This window comes from Rhincodon typus, chromosome 28, assembly GCF_021869965.1.
Source record: "Rhincodon typus isolate 14 chromosome 28, sRhiTyp1.1, whole genome shotgun sequence".
Taxonomy (NCBI): Eukaryota; Metazoa; Chordata; class Chondrichthyes; order Orectolobiformes; family Rhincodontidae; genus Rhincodon; species Rhincodon typus.
This window is the reverse complement of record NC_063359.1, coordinates 24,919,740-24,940,124: the sequence shown is the minus strand read 5'-3', so window position 1 is coordinate 24,940,124 and position 20,385 is coordinate 24,919,740. Positions and strand designations below refer to the sequence as shown.

At 38.6% G+C, this 20,385-nt stretch overlaps 1 protein-coding gene across 3 annotated transcripts in view; it reads left to right on the top strand.

The window, feature by feature from the left end:
• mapkap1 (MAPK associated protein 1) overlaps window positions 1–20,385 on the top strand; it is a 253,844-nt gene that overhangs the window by 29,242 nt on the left and 204,217 nt on the right. For all 3 annotated transcript variants that reach the window (XM_048613545.1, XM_048613547.1, XM_048613546.1), the window contains exon 4: window positions 1,319–1,467. In XM_048613545.1, the coding sequence (XP_048469502.1) occupies window positions 1,319–1,467 (149 nt within the window). The remainder of the gene's footprint in view (window positions 1–1,318; window positions 1,468–20,385) is intronic.

The window sequence follows — 20,385 nt, the reverse complement described above, 5'->3', positions numbered from 1 at the left end:
TTAGAATATTTGTATTTTAATAAGATCGCCTCTCATTTCTCCTGCACCAATCTTTGTGCCAAACATTTAACTCTAATCTTACTTGTTTTATGTCAATTTGCATATGGCTCCATTAATAAACCAGAGATGTCGCTTTGAAGGTCTGCTTTTAAATTGAGCCCTAACTGCTCAAGCTCCCTAAGCAGAACCGCATCTTGTCTTAACAATGGTTTTGACACTCGCGTTGACCATGTCCCATCCCTTGTCCCACTGCATGTCCCTCTGTACTTCAAAGCAGATGGCCTGAACCATGGCATTGGGTAGGCAATTGTACTTTATGAATTTTCACTTTCACCATGTAGGAATTGTCTGTTCCTCCTAATTGTACTGTCCCCCACAACCACTGCACTATTAAACCCCTTTGCTTGAATTGCTTCCTGTATCTCAAATCGCTCATCCACCCTGTAGCATCTTCAACAATTGTTAATCTGAGAGTGTCACCTTTTAAAATGAAGCTGCTGATGATTGAATAATGGAGTGTTTGCTCTGTAGCTTGGAGTTGATGCTTGATGTGAAGTAGGATAAATTTCAGCTTTTACTTTGTGATTATTTATCTCTTTGGTGAAATAAGTTGAAGTGGAGGGGAAAACAGTCTGATTAAACAAATTATAACTGCCTGTTTCTAATGATGTACTTTGAATAATTTTGAAGTGGACCATGACTGAATTTATTTTGTTATATATCAAATTAATAGTAACTGCCTGTGAATTAATTGATGTTCCATTGTTAATATCAGGAATTCACAACATAATTGTTGGTTGAAGTGATTCGAAGTTAAGAACAATGTTTTCATGTAGCTTCCTCTTTTAAATGAGTTTTATATTTAATTAATACATTGATAGAATGTTTAACAACATATACAAAAATGAGTCCTGCATATAACCTTTTTTTAGCTTAACCATAATTTAATTACTTGTTTATTTAATGGGACATGCTTTCCAAGCCCATACCCCTTGGGGCCTTCAGGGCTTAAATTTGAGATAAGCCTAAAAGTCCTGTCTCAAAAACCTGAATCAAGTTCCAAGATGGGATGAATATTTCAATAAGGCTTTGTGCTAGCACAATTTTAAGCCAATATCTTTCAAGGAAGTAAATATTTTACTGCTTTACATGCTGTCTGAAAGCAATAAGATGTTAGCTATGTACAACACGTCCTTGAATACAAGAGACCAAGTGCTTTTTAAACTGGTGCAGAATTTTTTAACTCCATTTGTAATTAACCATTAAATAATAAGTAGTATAACTGATATGTCCAAACATACTTCCTCTCCAAATTCAGCTGAAGAATTAGGCTCCTTGTTTGAAAAGAAGGACTTCCGTGCAAAGCCACTGAATACTGGAAAACCGTCTACGCTTTCCATACGTCTTGAACAGTGTCCGCAACAACTGAACAACCCATTTAATGAGTATTCCAAATTTGACGGCAAGGTTGGTGCAGAAAAGATTTCACATTTTACACTGCATCTTGGTTAATAGACAGGCCCACTGGATCGTAAGTAAAGCCACACTGTAGCACCTAACAATGTAAATTTAATGATTTGGCAAGAATTTAGATCGTGCTAACTGTATTTAGAGGGTCAGGCAGCTGTTTGAAAATGGCAAGATCAGTCCAACATTATTTTTTATCCTGTATACATTTGGTGAGTGGTCTGACTTGCACTTGACAGTTTTTCTCTGCAATACAGTTGATTTGATGAGGAATTCTCTGATGAAACTTTCCTCTGTTCATTCTTTTAGTAAAACTATAATTGTATTTACTAGTTTGCTGAGGGTAGTTCATGGAAGAAATATTCTATTATTTATTAAAACAAATTAAGCCCGTTCAACTGCTTTGTTATTGTGCAGTATCATTTTCTATACAATTTTCAGTGAATGAAGACCCTTTAGTTATATGTCAGTAAATGACAACATTTTTTTGAATTTTCTATTATTGCCTTTGCACTTCGTTTGAGTGCTCACTTAATGAGACTTCTGTAGTCACCGTATTTAATGTTCAAATAGGATTGTTTAGAAAAACCTTGCGGTATGTGCACAATTGTCAAGCCAGAATTATATTTGAACATGTCATTAAAAACGGAAGAGAATTTTTGCTTTTGAGCTGTTTTTTTCACTCGTAGAGTTGGCTTAATCTAACTTCAATTATGTTTTTAAACCATAAAATTGATATTTTGCCTTGGTGTAATAGTCAATTTTCATAAGAGCAGGTTGTAGAGAAGTTTTGTTTTGAGGAAATCAGTTGTTTGTTTGCTTTTAATATCTTATTTTACACCCTTTTTAAGGAGGTGTTTATTTCACTCCTGTGCTTCGCCTTCAGCTAAATTAGCTTACCTGCTTTATTGTAATTCTGCTTGACCATTCCCAATTGTAAGTTTATACATTGGGATAAGGTCCAGATTTAGAGAAATGAAAGGTTAAATGTTGTAGATTAATAGAAACAAAATATGAACTAAAAAAACAAGGTGTTGAAAATACTCCAGTCCTGGCAGGAATTGAGAGCATATTGTTGCCAAATTTGCCCACTCTTCTAGCCTGTACAAGTCCATCTGCAGCCTTTCTGCTTCCTCAAATGCAAAGAAGTAGCAGATGGGATACAAAGTGGGACAGTATGAAGATATGCACTTTGGTGGGAAAAATGGAGGCATAGATGAATTTCTAAGTGGGAAAGGCTTTATACTACTGAGACTTTGGTCAGACTGCATTTGGAATATTGAGAGCAGTTTTGGGCTCTGTATCTGAGGAAGGATGTGTTTGGAGGGGGTCCAGAGGCAGTTTACAAGAATGATCCCTGGAATGAAGGGCTTGTCATATGAGGTGTGATTGAAAACTCTGGGTTTGTACTTGTTGGAGCTTAGAATGATGAAGGAGTCTAATTGAAATTTACAGAATACTGTGAGGCCTGGTTAGAGTGGACGTGGAGAAGATGTTCCCGCTAGTAGGGAAGACCAGGACCTGAGAACACAGCTCAGAGTGAAGGGACGACCCTTTAGAGGGCATACAAAGAGGAAAGGTTTAGTGGTATATGGGCCAAATGCTAGCAAATGGGACAAGTGTAGATTGGGATGTCTGGTACTGGGGTGAGGAAGAATTTAAACATATTCACTGTCACTGGGTCAAAATCCTGGAGCTCCCTCCCTTACAGCACTGCAGCAGTTAAAGAAGGCAACTCACCACCACGTTGTCCGTGGCAATTGGGGATGGATAGTAATTGCTGGCTTACGTGACATGTATCATGTGACATGTACACATGTAAAAGCTGCATCTTTGTGCTAAAGTCCAAGATAGCTGCAATTTACTAATTTCCTTGTGGATGTTGTAATTAAACTGTGATTTGCTTAACATTTTTTAAAAGAGCAAATATCATAGTGCATTTATATAATGACAGAGTTGTCTTTCTTGAACTTTTTACTAAGGAACATATTGTACAAAGTTCAGTTATGAAAATTTATGATTTTTTCCTTCACTAAACTAAACTACCTCATCCAATGGGATGAAAGGCAGAAGGTCTGAAACCAATTAAACCATGGAAGTCTTGCCAAAACAATTAAATATTTTGACATGGTAATTCTTAATTTATGGTGGACTTGCTTCACTATGTTTTACTTAATATTGTTAAAGGCTGAAAGACTGATACATGTGTTTGTCATTAGCAGATTTAAAGCTTGATTGGAATAAAAGTGCACAAACAAATTAAATTTTATTGTAAATAAATTAGCTGTAATGAATGGTTTAAATTCCTTACCTAATCTCTCTCTCTTTAGTTGGTAGTTACAACAGTATGGATTAATGTCTGTAATGCTGTTTGCATTTATCAGTTACATTACAATCTCCCAAATAAATTTCTGATTTTCCATCTATTCATGTATCTAGTTGTATCGAAAGTGAAGACCCTAAAAATGAAAAATTTAGGTCAGTACTTTCTTATTGCTTCGTTGGAATGTTGCACACCTCTCTTGGATCTCCAGTTTTTTGCATAGATTTTTAAAATATATCCACATGATTGGAAGAACAATTGCATGCAATGAACAATTCACATTTGTAAGATGACACATGAAATCAGTTTGTACTTGTAAAGAATCTCATGCATGGCTTTTCTCATTTTTTTTAGCTACTAGCTTAAATTTCACTTCTGAAATTACATTACTATGACAGAGGAGATCTAAAGAAAGAGAGTAAAGAACAAAGAGTATCAAAGTAGATCAGAAATAGCAAGAACTGCAGATGCTGGAGTCAGAGATAACAAAGTGTGGAGGTGGAGGAACACAGTAGGCCAGGCAGCATCAGAGGAGCAGGAAAGTTGACATTTCGAGGCGGACCCTTCTTCAGAAATGGGGGAGGGAGAAGGGAGCTTGGAAATAAATCGGAGGGGTGGGATGGTGATAGGTGAGTGCAGGGAGGCAGTGGTGGGGATTGGTCAATGAGGTGGGAGGAGCGGATTGGTGGGAGAGAAGATGGACAGGTTGTGTCAGGTCAAGGAGGTGGGGATGAGAGAGAGGGATGAGACTGGGGGTGGGGAGATTTTTGAAACTGGTAAAATTCACATTTAGGCCATTGGGCTGTGGGCTGTAGGCTCCCAAGACAGAATATGAAATGCTGCTCCTCCAGTTTCTGGGTGGCGTCATTGTGACACACGGGGTGCCATGGTGGCTCAGTGGTTAACACTGCTGCCTCGCAGCACCAGGGACCCGGGTTTGATTCCACCCTCGGGTGACTGTGGAGTTTGCACATTCTCCCGGTGTCTGCGTGGGTTTCCTCTGGGTGCTCCGGTTTCCTCCCACAGTCCAAAGGTGTGCATACTAGGTGGATTGGCCATGCTAAATTGCCCATAGTGTCCAGGGATGTGTAGATTAGGTGGGTTATAGGGGGATGGGTCCGGGTGCGATGCTCTGAGGGTCGGTGTAGACTTGTTGGGCTGAAGGGCCTCTTTCCACACTGTAGGGATTCTATGATAAGTGTGGTATATGCTGTCTTAAAAAGATAGTGATGCCTCAATCAGCAGGATGTAACTTGTTCATCTTTATAGAGCAAAATGCACTGACCGAGAGTGGAAATTCTTGTTAGTTCAATTGTTTGCAATGTGGGGTGTAACTGAACAGTGCACAATGGAGAGATGTAGAATTACTTGACAATTTCTGGAGGTCTTTATTATTCTGCATCATGTGGATTCTGGTAGTTTCTGCTTATTACAGTGAAGTAATGACATCGAATGCTGTCTGTAGTTCTCACTGGAAATTCTGGCCCAGTGTGAACTAATTTATGCAATTTTAAGGTTAGTACAGAAATTTAGAGATCCCACACGTATATATGCACGTTTTCACAAGTGGCTGATCATGAAATTACATTTTTGTTTGTTATTTCTATTTTGTAAAAATCCCAACATTGTAACCAGCACTATAAGGAAAAAGAATATTCATAAAACTGAAGTCACTGGATCCGAGGGATAATCTTTCTGAAGTTGGAGCCATAATACTAAAGAAGATGGTAGCAGTTGTTGGTGACTCATAATTGAAGCCCCGGAATGTGTGTCTACAGGAGTGAAAAAAACAAGTTGCTGGAAAAGCTCAGCAGTTCTGGCAGCATCTGTGAAGAAAAACTCAGTTAATGTTTCGGGTCTGGTGAGGAAGGGTCACTGTACCCGAAACGTTCATGCTGATTTTTTTTTTGTTCACAGATGCTGCCAGACCTACTGAGCTTTTCCAGCAACTTCTGTTTTTGTTCCTGATTTACAGCATCTGCAGTTCTTTCATTCTCTACAGGAGTTGCTCAGGACAGCTATCTTCAGCTGCTTCATCAGTAACCTTCTTTCCACTCCATCTTAAGGACAAAGTGAGGTGATTTACTGCATCCAGGCTTGGGTGGATGCACGAAAAATGGAAGATGAGCCAGACAATGGTCCTCTCCAATAGGAAATAATCTCACTATTTTCACATGACATTTAGCAACATTATCATTGCCGTATTCCCTACCACCTGTATCCTGCGGGTCACCATTGACTAGAATTAGACTTGCTGAATAAATGACCTCACTACTAGAGCTGATCAAAGGCTGTGTGTTCATTGCGTGACTCAAGCATCCTTTAAAAAGTTTCATCCATTGCCTACAATAGACTGAATGTATCTGCAATATTATCTAGCACAAAGCAGATCTCTTGATTGGAAAGCCATCTATTCCCTCCATCACCAGTTCATTGAGGCGGCTGCAGTGTGTACAGAATATCTTTCAGTAACTTACAAAGTCTACTTAGAAACTCTCAGAAACCTGTAAATGAAGTCTAGAACTATTGGGAATGCAGTCACCCCAAGCCTTGTGCCATCCTGACTTGGGAAGAAAGCATTTAGCCTTTATCATTGCTGGTCCAAAAGTCTTAGGATTTGATTCCAGCAGCATTTGTGGAATACCTTCAAATGTTGAAGTGCTCAGTTCACATACTCGCTCGAGGGGAACTAGAATCAGGCAGTGACAAATAGCTGGAGAAACTCAGCAGTCTGGCAGCATTTGTGGAGAGAAAGAGTCAGCATTTCAGGTCCAGTGACTTATCTTCAGAATGGCTGCAGTTCTGAAGAAAGGTCACTGGACCTGAAACATGCTGAGCGTTTTCAGCTATTTCTGCTTTCATTTTAGATTTCCAGCACTCGCATTTCTTTGCTTTTTGTTTAGAATTGCACAGTAGTTGCTTACAAGTGAAGCTCATTGCTGCAGAATGAACAGTAAATTGATCAGCTTGATTATTTGTTTGCATCTTTTGAGAAATTTTACCCAATATAATTAATATTTCGTAAAAAGGTGAAAATACTTGCCTAATTTAATTAAAAATAGGCCAATAAGCTGAAGTGCTTATAAGAAAAATGCTCTCCAACGTGTTGAAACAATCACTCTTTTTCCTCATTTTTCTCATTTTTGGCTTAAACTTTGATTAGCAGCTTTGAAACTGAGACTTTAGTTGTTACTGGTGATAATCTGTTAACTTTTATTGAGAGATTTAAGACAAACTCCAAGATTGCTACATTGGAATTTGTCATTGTAAAAATTGTACATTTCCAGGAAAGAAAAGGTAGTTGCTAATGCTTTATCTTGGATTTGAGCTGTTGAACAGTTAAGAATGTAACCAAGAAAATTGTATAATGGTGAAGAATCTCGGAGGAATAATTGACTGGCTGAAGTCTTTCTCGTCTTGTTAGGGTGGATGTTGAGACCGTAAACATTTGTAAAAAAGTTTCTTCTCATTTTTGGTTTGAACTTTGATCAGTATTTTGTTTTTTAAAAAAGGGAGAGAAGCAAAGACAGGTGTTTGCTGTTGGACCCTGCCTGGAAAGGTGATGCAGGTTAAATATTGTTCTAAGGAGACTAGATGTTTTGGCATTGAGATGTTGCTGTGCTCAAGGATTGGCAGCTGGTTGGATGTTGAATTGGTCAATTGGAGGGAGGAATGGTGTTGCCCAGCCAACAACCAAGAATGTTGGGGTTTGGGGAGAGGGGCTGTGGGGAGGGAAGAGGGAAGAAAAAGGACAGAATGAATAGACACTGACTGGGTTTTGGGCAGGAGGCCTTTTTTTTTAATGGAAACTTCCAGACAGGGCTGCGCTTTTTTGGTTTTGTTCTTTCTAGTTATTCTCCAGTTGCTGATTGTTGAAATTTAGGAGAAGAGAATCCCAGTTTTTAAGAAATATGTAATCCTTAGAAGGTCTGTGGAAGCTGTTTGAGAATTCAAGCATGCCATACTGTCCTATGTGCCTGTAAAACAACCAATCGTATAAGGATTTCATGAAAGCCTGGTATTCATTGTTGAAATGGTTATTGAACTGGCAAAATACAGTACTTTTTATTTTGTTCTTTGATTTACAGACACAGTTAAGGGTTAAATTAGTGTGAGAGTGGGGCTTATGATTAAAGAAAATGGACTTAGAGTTCATAGATATTAATTAGATTGCTTTGTAGTTTGTGTGTTCTGCTGAAGTTAGATTATTAATAATTGTTAATTTTTGTTTAAGTTATAAACTTCGTGTCGAAGATCTGTTATTTATAAAGTCTGATTAGGAACAATTGAGCAATTTTCAGGGTCATTGAATGTTTTAATTTCAGTGTATTGAAAATCCAGTGATGGTGAGGCTGATTTGGTATGGCTTGACATCCCTGTGTCACACCATGATTGTGGAAACTAGATATGGTGTAGTTCACCGATTTGAGGTCTAGTTTAGATTTTCAGATTTGTCTTTTTATGAAAAAAGCATTTTGGAGTATTCTGGCCAAAATTTGGAAACTAGCACCAAATGGCTGACTCTATTAATAAACACGTTAGTGCAGGTTTAACTTGCAGTTTTCAGACTAACTATAGATGGTCACGATTTAAGTATGTTTGAAGATTTTCAAGCCATCAATTGCAGGTGTGACACTTGCACTAATTAGATTTTGCTGGAACAGTATGTGTAGCCTACACCCAAACTTCCACTCCAGGTGTGAAGTATGCCAGCTGGGATTGAAGTTAACAAGCAAGGTTGTCTCCAAGGCTTTGAAAGGTTTGTTTGGTTCATCACTGTGCCGTTTGAGGTCCTAATGGAGGAAGTATGGAGCAGGAGGGATGTGCAGGAAGGGAAAGAGTACATTTCCCCTTCCTGTCCATTTTCTCTGTCTACTCCCGTGCTCTCCCTCCCTGTCCCCCCATGCTCTCTCCCTCGCTCACACCCGTCACCCGCTGCCTCCCCTCCCCTTCTTCCCTCCCTCCTCCCCCACTTCCCTCCCTCCTCCCCCACTCAGCAGGTAATGCTGCTCTACTTGGTAACATGTTTTTTCTCTGTTCCTTTTGCAAACCTAGGCATACGCCTAACAAACTGTCAATGACCACTCACCTCAACCAGTGACTCCTGTAAGCTGTAGCAGCACAGTATTCACTGGTTTTAGCTAGGGTGATTGGAGAGTTACTAGAATAAAACTTGATGTACTATTGAAGTATTGACAAAGTGTCCCAGGCACTTGTCTTCTATGAGTCCTTTTCAATCTCAGTAAGTGTGACTGAAAAATGACATTCCTGTGAAGTGTTCACATCCTCAGCAAGAGCTGGTTTACTCCCAGTCAGTTCATCACATTGGGTCAACACATGCCACCAAAATGATCCACTGCCTTTTTAATGAATGCTCCGAGGCGTTTTAGTTGTCAGTTAGCCCTTAATGATCCTCTGGGCAACTGCTGCCAACGTGTACTGAACTCCTCCACTAAGGTGGCGTTTTGTGCTGAACTGTTACTGCAACTTAAAACATCATGCTATCTCAGAGACTTTGTAATGCATGTAGTATCCAGGAATAATTGACATCAGAATTTCAAAGGCATTCACTCTGGAAAGTATGATAATACTTTTTTTTGTAATTCAGACTTCATTTGCTTGTAATATTTAGTTTTAGTTGATAATCAGTAAAGCTAAATGATCATTTGAATTTTTCTTATGAACACAGGTTGTGCAAAACATTTAGGGATATCATTCTGCAATTTGTCGTGTCGAAGTTTAAGTTGTCTCAAGAGAATTTTGAGCTGTGTCACACAAAGGTGAAGTACTGGTGGTTACCAATCTGGCATAGATGATGGAAGCAATTTAAAGTGATGAATTAAGGGTGTCGCAGAAGAAGTGCATTGCTCAAGATTAAGTTAGATTGGTTTAACTGCTATTTTTCCTATTGTGTGAAGCCTAATAGTTCAGTAATTGACCACCATAATATAAAAATTTATTAATTGTATGTGGGAGGTATGCATATGCCAGCATCCATAGCTGTTTACCAAGTTATGCAGTTTTTAATCTTGAGTTATACATATGTATCTGCCTCGGCCTCCAGCTGCTTTTTGATGAAATGCTTTGATGATGCACACGGTTTAGTTGCGCTGAAAAGTGTAATGAGGCAATTATCGTTCTGTTCATAAGAAAGTCAAATTATGGCAATAAATAGTTTTTTTTTTTTGCAGAAGGTCTCATTTGTGGGCCTCAGTGTATTCATAAATAACCTAGTGTGGAAGTGTGAGAACAGCATTTGAAAGATAGTCACTACCAAATATGTTTGACAAACAGGAATTATAGAAGGTTGCTGTTTGCCATTAAGTAGTAGAATAGGGATTTGACAGCTTGCTTTTTGACAGGCAGTCTCTCGAAGAGGAATTATGCTAGTTCATGCAGGTTAACTTGTGGCTTTATGAAGAAACTGTGAAAGGAAAACGGGGCAAGGGGGATAATTCCATGAGTGCTAATTGCTTTAGTCTTAATTTCTGCAAGAGTTGATTGAACCAGCTCTTTTAGATTTGGTTTTGAACGTATGGGAAATATTTTGTATTATACAACCAATAGTAAAAATTAAGATAAATGTAGTAGCAGTTAACATTTGGTAGTTGTTGGTTTTAACAGATTTTTAGAATAATATACTAACAAAATCCTGCTTGCATTCAAATTTTGTAGTGAAGAATTTCAATTCTTAATATTTTTGTTTTATAACATTAAGACTAAAAAGTATTATTGGAATAAATATCAAAAGTTTTGGTAAGAAAAATTATAACCAACCATTAAAAGGAGCAGACAATGAGATGTCCCAGTGTATAATGCCTTCTGAACCAGAGCTACCAAGATAACCAAATACTGTGACTTTATTACAGTTGTTAAAATGCTATTTGGAGGAGACACTTACCTCCCAAGTGAATTACAATGCAGCAATTAGATGGGCAGATTCAGATAATATTGCAAATGGTAAACTTGAATAGTAATATTGATCTAAATCCTCAGGTTGATTTTCATTCCGTTTTGTGTTTATATGTGGCATTAAATAATTTCTTTTTAGTCATGATACAAAAGCAAAATGCTATGCATTCTGTAAATCTGAAAAAAACTATAGAAAATGCTTGAAATGTCCAACAGCTGTCTGATGTGCTGAGTGTAATAAACATTTTGTTTGTTTTATATTATAATCTATTTGTGCAGTAGTGTGTAATTTAGTTTTTTCAATATTTAAAGTGCTATATGACTGTATATGAATTTCTTAAATACTCCTTAATCTACGGTGTTCTGTGCTACTGTAACAGGTGACCTGTACTTTTTTTGCTCCCTATTATTAAATGTGACTGACATATTGATGACTTACTTAAAATCCAGTCCTTTGGACATGCAGCTGGGATCTAGTTTGCTCATTGTGTCTAACAGAACTGGAGAAATATTTTGAAAAGTATTGAAAAGGTTCCTCTGGTTGAATCAATAACAGAGTCATAGATTTAAGATCTGTAGCAGAAGCATAAATTTGTGTGTGGGGTGGGTGATTTGAAGACTTGTGCAAAACTTTATTTGGAATCTAATCTATACAATTGTTGATGCACACCAATCATGGCATTTAAGATAGAATTAACTGAATATTTGACAAAAATTGAAATGTAAGGTGGTTAAGTATCAATAATGTGGATTAGTACTTTCACAGTTACAATGTTATATCCCATTCCCCTCCATTTGTGTTTTCTTTCATGGACTGTGCCCTGTTGGGTCTCTATCACTTTCCTATTTTTGTAATTAAAAACTTTATGGCTTCAGTTTTAGTACATGAGATTACTTCAGGCTACTACAGACTGTCTACTGTCGTGATGTGATTTCCCATTGTTGTAAGTGTGATCTTGAAATTAATGCTGAACTCTCTGCCTATACTACATTAGTGCAGAATTGGCTGAACGCATTTAGCAGTTCAGTGAAGGTGGCTATTCTGATTAGACTATAAAATCTGCTGGAAAATTGTTCTCCAGTGTGCGGGGGTCAAGCCTCTGTGTTTAGAAGAGCTGTTAATGTGGAAAAACCACGCATCAGTCAATGACATTCCAATGTAACACCTTTTTTTAAAACTTAACTATGGAAGGGGCTGCCTCAGAGCAGCAAAGGAAGTCAATTTGAGACCACTGGATGCTAAAAGTAATGGAATTGATGGGCCTTCCATGTTCTAAAGAATGTGATTTTAACATTTTAATTAGGACTTTGGGATCAGAAGGTTCAATAGACTGATTCCTTTTATGAGCAGGTTTTCCTTTGATGAGAGGCTGAGAAAATTGGGCTGGAGTTTAGAAGAATGAAAGATGATCTAATTGAAATGCAAAAGATTTGGAAAGTGCTTGATGGAATAAATATTGAGATTATCTCCTCTAACAGGAGTGTATAATCTCGGGTAGAGCCTCTGATGAAGGGTTGATATTTATGATATAGATTGATAGGAACAGTTGAAGTAGATGAGAGCTAGTCTGAAGCAGGCTTTGAAGAGTCTGTATAACCCTGACCAGTGGCATTTCTGAATTTGAAGCTTTTGAAAGGGATGTTTCTCTAGAGTCAACTGCTCCATTATATTGTTGTGTGCATCACCATATGGGGTCTCAACACTACATTCAGATAGGCCTTTTTGTGAATGCCTGCATGTAGTTCAACAATAGAGAATAGTATACCTTTTTAACTTTACACAAATTTTATAATTTTAACTGACTGGTGTTGGAAAGCAAGTGTAAAGACTAAGTTTACCTATACTTCATAGCTCTCGTGAACTATGCGTGATCCTAGCTGATTAATTTAAAAGTAGGCTGTCAGAGCAGTCATGTAAATGAAGTAATCAGTAATTCTGAATTAGAAATCCGAGTGGTCTCAACTACAGTTCTGTATTATTGGTTGATGGTGTAATTCTGCAAAGTAATAGGTCCTTTATGCTGCTTTGAGTATTGGAACAAGAAAGGAGTTGAATGAATTATTTTGTTGCCATCAGTGGACATTTGTGAATAAAACAATATCTAAGAAGAAGTGTGAATGCTTTCATTTTGAAGGGAATTTTATTTGTTGTTTTTTTTTTGGAATAATCAATATAGCAATCAAGGAATGTATTTTAAGGATGCTGAAAAATGATTTTGTAATTTTCTGTCAAAATCCTTAACTTACCTTTTATAAATAGGTCAGGACTGCAGGGAGTATTTCCCAGCAGGTTGAGGTAAGCTGTGATGATTGTTCTGTGATGATTGTATGAGTTCTGACAAATCATACAGGTACAGACAATCCGAGACTTATTTTAGTTATCCTTATGTTCGAAGAGATTAAAGCATGGGTAGCATGTTGAATGTGAAATGACAGAGTTCTGTAAATCTCATGTAATGAGGAAGCTTGTAAATACTGTGCAGTTAACTTTTTTAAAATTCATGGGATGGACAATTGATCAACATTTGTTCACTGGAAGGACGACATGCATCCATGCTTGTAAATTCCCTTTTGAGAAATGCACTTACCAGCTGAACTCAATCAATCTCTGGAATCTTAATTCTTATACGTCAAATAAGGGATTCAGTACTGACCGTTGTTACACATTACTAGAAATTTTTTTCTAATGGTCTCTTTTCAAATCTTCTGTTTACCTCTTGGCATAATATTTATGATTTTAACATTCGTTTATCTAACACACGTAAAAGTAAATGGGTTCTCATTCTCACCATTGGATGATGTGGTAGTTGTATTAAAAGCTGGTCCAGATAAATAAGTAGTCTCTATCTTTTTTTTTAAAGCCGCATTTTTGTCTTGGTGTTTACAGTTGTATATAAATAACTTGGATGAAAGGATCAAAGATACAGTTGCTAAGTTTTCTGAGATAGATAAGAATGTAAGTTGAGGAAAGCACGTAAGTCAAGATTAGTTTATAGGTTAAGTGAGTGGGCAAGGATCTGGCAAGTGGTATATCATCAAAAAATGTGGAATTGTCTATTTTGGCTGGAAAAAGTAAAAAGGTATATTATCTGCGTGGTGAGAGGGTGTGGAGAGATCTGGATGTCCTTGGGCGTGAATTGCTAAGGGCTAGTGTGCAGGTCAAGCCAGAATCAGGAAAGCTAACAGAATGTTATTGGTTATTGGGAGGGGAATTAAGTACAAAAAATAACAGGAGGTTCTGCATTAGTTATAAATGGCACTGCTGAAGCACTGTCTATAGTATTGGTTCCCTTATTTAAGGAAGTTGTAAATTCTTCAGATGCAGTTCAGAGAAGGTTAGCAAGTCTAATATCTGGAATAGACAGGTTGTCTTATGAGGAAAGGTTTTACGGGCTAGGCTTGTATACACTCAAGATTAGAAGGATAAGAGACAACTTGATCAAAACATATCGAATACTGACGGAATTGTTTTTATTTACTCATAGGAGTTGAATATTGCTGGCTAGGTCAACATTTGTTATCCATCCCTCCTCGTCTTGAAAAAAATACTTTGAGTTGCTTCACTCCTTGAGTGTCAGAACACTCGGATGCTGTTGGGAAGGGAATTCCACGAATTTGACCTTGTGGCAATTGAGAAGCAACGTTATAGTTCAAAGTCAGAATGATGCATGGCTTGGAGGGGAACTTGCAAGTGATGCTATTACCATGCATCTACTGCCGTTGACCTCCTTGTGATAGTGTTTGTTGGTTTAGAAGGTGGCATTGAAGGAGACTTCTTGAGTTACTATAATGCATCTTGTAGATGGTATGCACAGCTGCCATTGAGTGGTGAAAGAAATGAACGTTGACAGTAGTGGATGGCTTGCCAGTAAAGTGGATTGCATAGTTCCGATTTGGGTCAACCTTTGTGAGCTGTAGTCATCTAGGTAAATGGAGAGTATTCAGTCACCCTGTTGCCTTGTTCCTTGTAGATGGTGGGCAAGCATTGATGAGATAGGAATTACTTGATGTATAATTCCTAGTCTCTGACTAGCTCAGAGTAGTCACAATGTTTATATGATAGATCTAGTTCAGCTTCTGGTCAGTGTCAACATCTTGAGGATATTGATGTTGGGAGACTCAGTGAAGATAATACCATTGAAACTTGAAGGCCAGTTGTTAGATTGTCATCAGAGATGGTCATTGCTTGGTACTCCTATGACAGAAATGTTACTTGCCACTTATCAGCCCAACATTGTGTGGACATGGAGAGGATGCGTCCTCTTATGAGAGAATTTAGTTAGGCAATCTTTTATTTTAAAACTGTAACCAATTTGAGACAGATGAGGCAATATTTGTCCTCAGAGGGTCATATGATTTTGGAGCTCTCTTCCCCAAAGTGGTGGAAAGTGACCCTTTAATATTTTTAAGGGCGAGGTGGATAGATTCTTGGTAAGTGGATGAAAAGTTGTTGGGGTAGGTATGAGGTTACAGTCTAATCAGCCATGATCTTATAAAATGGCATAATTTAGCTCAAAGAGCCATATGGCCTACTGTTGTTCCACCTCGTATGTATATTAGTTAATCAGAACTTTGGACTTGTTGAGGATGTTGGTGTTTAGCGGAGAACTTAGTTGAATTCAAGTGTTTGGTTAAGTATCAATGGTGTCAATAACAATTAGTTGGACTGACAGAAATAGAAAAAAAAAATTGGTGTCCTCCCAGAAGATTTTAGAGATTATTTCTTTTTGCTTATTAACTACAATATACATCAGCTTCTATAATGATTAATATTCAACATAGGCTTTCATTATCAACTAACAGTGATTGCACCCTTGCTTTGATTTTGGGCACACAGAATAACATCAATATCCATAAATTATGTAACTGAATCTACACAGCTTCATAGGCTATGCTATATGCAGTTTAAAATCCTTGATGTAATGACTTGTTGAATGATGTACAATAGGATTTTTTTCCTGAAAAACCAGCTTTAGTATTTTGAGGAATTTGGGTCTCCATAATGATTAAAAATTCTTTTAATTTTTTAAAATTTTATTTTGTTGCAGATTCCAAGTTAATGCAATCATATAGTTAATTTCACTATCTGCAAATTTGATGTAAAAGAGAAGGATTTTGTGTTTTTTAGCTCCCTGGTTTTGCCATGTGTAAACATTTCAATTTGGTTGCCGACCTGCTTGCTGACATCACTGCTGCTTCAGACTGTGCGATTTCTTTGACTTGGTGCTAGTTTAAATCTCGTTGTAGAAAATTGCTGGATTTATGGAGGTAGCTTTCTTCTTGGTCAGCAGTGATTTGCTCTCAATCCATTGCTGACTGAAGAATCTAACCCAAAGCTTTTCTCGTGAGTCCTGCAGAAAATTCGTCCTGCCCTGCCTTTGTTGTATTCGCATTTTATATGGAAAGAAATGGTACTTCTGATTCCTGTTTTAGCTTCTAATTGTAACCCCATTTTTAAAAAAAATGCTAATTAAAGGTTGTATGCATTGTCGACCCCTATAGAGGTGATGACTAGTTATTCCAGTGCTTCTCAGGTTTACTTTGGAAGCTAAGAGAACTGATTTGTTAATATTGCCAATGCCACTATCATAAATAAGCTCTTCAGCTTCATGTCATTGACAGGCATAATAAGTCGACAAAAAAAAAAACTACCTCTGATGCCAGAAATTTGAAATAAAAGCAGAGTCTTTTGAGCAGAAACAAGTAGATTCAATATTTCACTAACATTTGGTTATTCTTTAGAATTAAATGTTTCATTAAACTGATCCCACCACAGGTGCTGTCTGACCTGAATATTTGTAGCATCTTGAGGTTTTATTCGAGAAACCGCTTATTTGCTTTAAGCCAGGGAAGAGAAACTGTGTAAATTGAGAAACGTGTTTTGGTTCAAGTGCAGACGCATCAGAGTATAATGAAGAATGAAAATGCAGACTTGACCAAGAGTATTGTAACAAAGTTTTGCATATGTCTTTTAAGCATTTTAACTTTCTTAATTGGTATGTAATCAGCCAATTTTGTTACTAAATTAACTGGGAAAAATCAAAGGTACAAAAGTGTTGTCTGATCTTGAGATTTAAAAGAAACTTTTTCCCATGACTTTTTATTCAGTAAAATGATTTTTTTTGTGGTCTACATGTTTGTAGGGAATGTTACTGACAAGAAGAGGTACACTGAATTATGTTGTTGATTTCTGATCGTAAGCAGAGGATTTAAAAAAAAATGTCTTCGTTTTCCCTTTTGAACTAGGCTCTGTCTGGTGTTCCAGATCCTCTCTTTGTTATATTAATTTAAACAAAAATGAAAAACAATTGCAAACACCTTGTGGTTCGAAATGAAATATAGTTTATTCATGCGTACAAACTTGGGGGATAATTGTCACCATGTGTGTGTATTTTTTATTTATATAAAACATTCATGCCGCGCAAATGCCAGCAATGACCATCTTCAATAAGAGACAATCTGACTGCTGCCCCTTGACATTTTAATGGTGTTACCATCACTGAATCCCCAATATCAACATTTTGCGGGTTTAGCATTGACCAGAAACTGAACTGGACTCGTCATAGGAATACAGTGGCCAACGTCAGAGGCTAGGAATACTGCAGCATCTAACTTGCCTTCTGGCTCCCTAAAGCCTGCCCATTATGTGCAAGTCACAAGTCAGAAGGTGATGGAATTCTCCCCACTTGCTTGGATGGGTGCAGCTCCAACAACGCCGAAGAAGCTTGACACCATTCAGGACAAAGCAGTCTACTGGACTGAACGCTTGTAGATGTGGTGTCAGTCATTCCACCACTGACAGTTAATAGTAACGGTGTGTGCTGTCTCCAAGATGCACTGCAGAAATTCGCCAAACCCATGACCAAGTCATAAAATCAAAGAATCCCTACAGTGTAGAAGCAGTCATTTGGCCCATTGAGTCCACACTTATCCTCCGAAGAGCATCCCACCCAGACCCACCCCTGTAACCCTGTATATTTCCTATGATTAATCCACCTAGCCTGCCCATCCCTGGACACTATGGGCAATTTTAACATGGCCAATCCACCTAACCTGTACATCTTTGGACTGTGGGAGGAAGCTGGGATACCTGGAGGAAACCCGCACAGACATGGGAAGAATGTGCAAACTTCACATAGACTGTTGACCGAAGTTGGAATTGAACCTGGGTCCTGGGTGCTGTGAGGTAACAGTGCTAACCTCTGAGCCATATGCCACCTCTATCCATCTAGAAGGACAAGGGCAGCAGATACTGGAGATGCCACCACCTGCAAGTTTTCCTCCAGGCCACTCACCATCCTGACTCAGAAATAAATTACCATTTCTTCATTATCACTGGGTCGCAATCCTGGAATTCCCTCCCTAACAGCATTGTGGGTCTACCTACAGCGCATGGATTGCAGTGGTTCAAGAATGCCATTCACCACCATCTTCTGAAGGGCAGCTACTGACCAGCAATAAATGCTGGCCCAGCCAGCGATGCCCATGTCCCACCATCTGAATTTTAAAAAAAAGTGTTGTGAGCCCTTGTGACACAATGATAGTGTGCCTGTCTCTGGATCAGGAGGCCCAGGTTTGAATCCCACATGCTCCAGAGGTGTGTAATAACATCTCTGAACAGGTTGATTCGAAAATATCTAGATAAGAAAAATGTTGCAGTTATGCATAACTTCGAAAAATCAAAGAAATGGATATTTTTCACATGATTTTTGTCTTGAGTCCAGCGTGTCAATGTTGATGACGCTGTACTTTTATAAGAGCCCTTGATTCGAGTGATGCTATTAGTTGAATTTACAAAATTCCTTGTGAAGTTGAAGGCACAGCAGGGTGATGTTTCTATATGCATTTAGTCCACAATTTTGGTTTTGAAGAAGATTTAAGCAGGCTTCAAACCTGGCTGTGGCATCACTGATTGATTACCTTCTTAGCAGACTCATTTGATGTTAACTGCAAATGCTGCTCGCCAGAATGAAGGGAGGCAGTTCAGCAATTATAGTTCAACTTTCTTCCACAGATTAGGAGTTTTGGTCCTCTGATAGGATTCCTGGATAGCGTCATAGAGTTATACAGCACGGAAACAGACCCTTTGGTTCAATTTGTCTGTGCTGACTTGATATCTTAAACTGATCTAGTTCCATTTGGCCCATATCCCTCTAAACCCTTCCTATTTATGTACCCATCCAGATGCCTTTTTAAATGTTGTAATTGTACCCACCTTCTTCACCTCCTCTGGCAGCTTGTTCCATACACGCACAACCCTTTGCTGGAAGAAGTTGCCCATCAGGTCCCTTGTAAATCTTTCCCCTTTTGCCTTAAATCTATGCCCTCTAGTTTTGGATTCGCCCCCACCCTGGGAAAAAATTCTTGACTGTTCACCCTATCTGTGCCCCCCATGACCTTCTAAATCTCTATAAGGTCACCTGAGCCTCTAATGCTCTAGGGAAAATAGCCCTAGCCTATTCCCACACTTCCTATAAACCCTCCAATCCCGGCAACTTCCTTTGTAAATCTTTTCTGCACCCTCTCAAGTTTAACAATGCCCCTTGCAGTTTGCTGAGCTTTCTACACCCCTATAAATAGAGGATCGCCCCTCCAGCACATATCCAGTGGACCTCTACAGCGTGTGCACTGTTCCCTCCTGTCTGCAACATAATTCAGCCTCTATAAAAAGATGCAAGCTTGATGTAATGTCCTGGGTTCAAGTCCTACTCCAGAACTTGAGCACAGCATTCAAGGTTGACACTCCAGTGCAGTACTGAGGGGCTTCTGCACTGTTGGCCCTCAGGTAGACGAATCAGCTTTCAACTTAACAAAGTAGGTTCTATTTTTATGGCCAGGACTTCTCGTATGAGCTCAATGGTGTTACTTTGGACATTTTAAATTTCAATAGCTTTCCTTTACTTAGAACTGGCTTGAGGTGACGCCTCATCTGGTTGTTTGTGCCAGTGTGTGACATTCCAAGAAGATGATGTCTGAGTTGTGTACTTGTGTAATTCCTCATGAGAATCTTTCCAGAAATTGTGGCCAATTTGCACCGTGTAATTGGAAGGGATCATAGATTTTTTTTTGGACAAAAACATCTATTTTAAAAATGTAAACAAAGTGAAACTTCTAGAAAAGATGTGATCTGTCTTATGACAGTAAGGACTGCAGATGCTGGAAGCTAGCGTTTTCACAAAGATTTGTAGCTCTGGTTGTGGCTGAGGTTGTAGACATGCTCGCCGAGCTGGTGAGTTTGGTTGCAAACATTTTGTCACCCTGCAAGGTAACATCGTCAGTGCATCTCCAGTGAAGCTGGAAGCTAGAGTTAATAAAAGTGGAACTGGAAAAACACAGCCAGTCAGACAGCATCTGAGGGGCAGGAAAAAAAATTTCGGTTGAAACCCTTCGTCAGGACATCTTTGGACTGTGGGAGGAAACCAGAGTACCAGGAGGAAACTCTCACAGACACGGGGAGAATGTGTAAACTCCACACAGACAGTCACCCGAGGGTGGAATTGAACCCAGTTCCCTTGTTCTGTGAAGCAGTAGTGCTAACCACTGAGCCATGTGCTACCTGTGTTGTGAAGTCTTACTTCCTTGTTGAAAGCAGGTATTGGTTTCTGACTCACAGGCTGGTGAGTCTCACATCGGTGGTTGGGAAGCTATTGGAGAGAATTCTTAGGGATAGGATTTATGCGCAT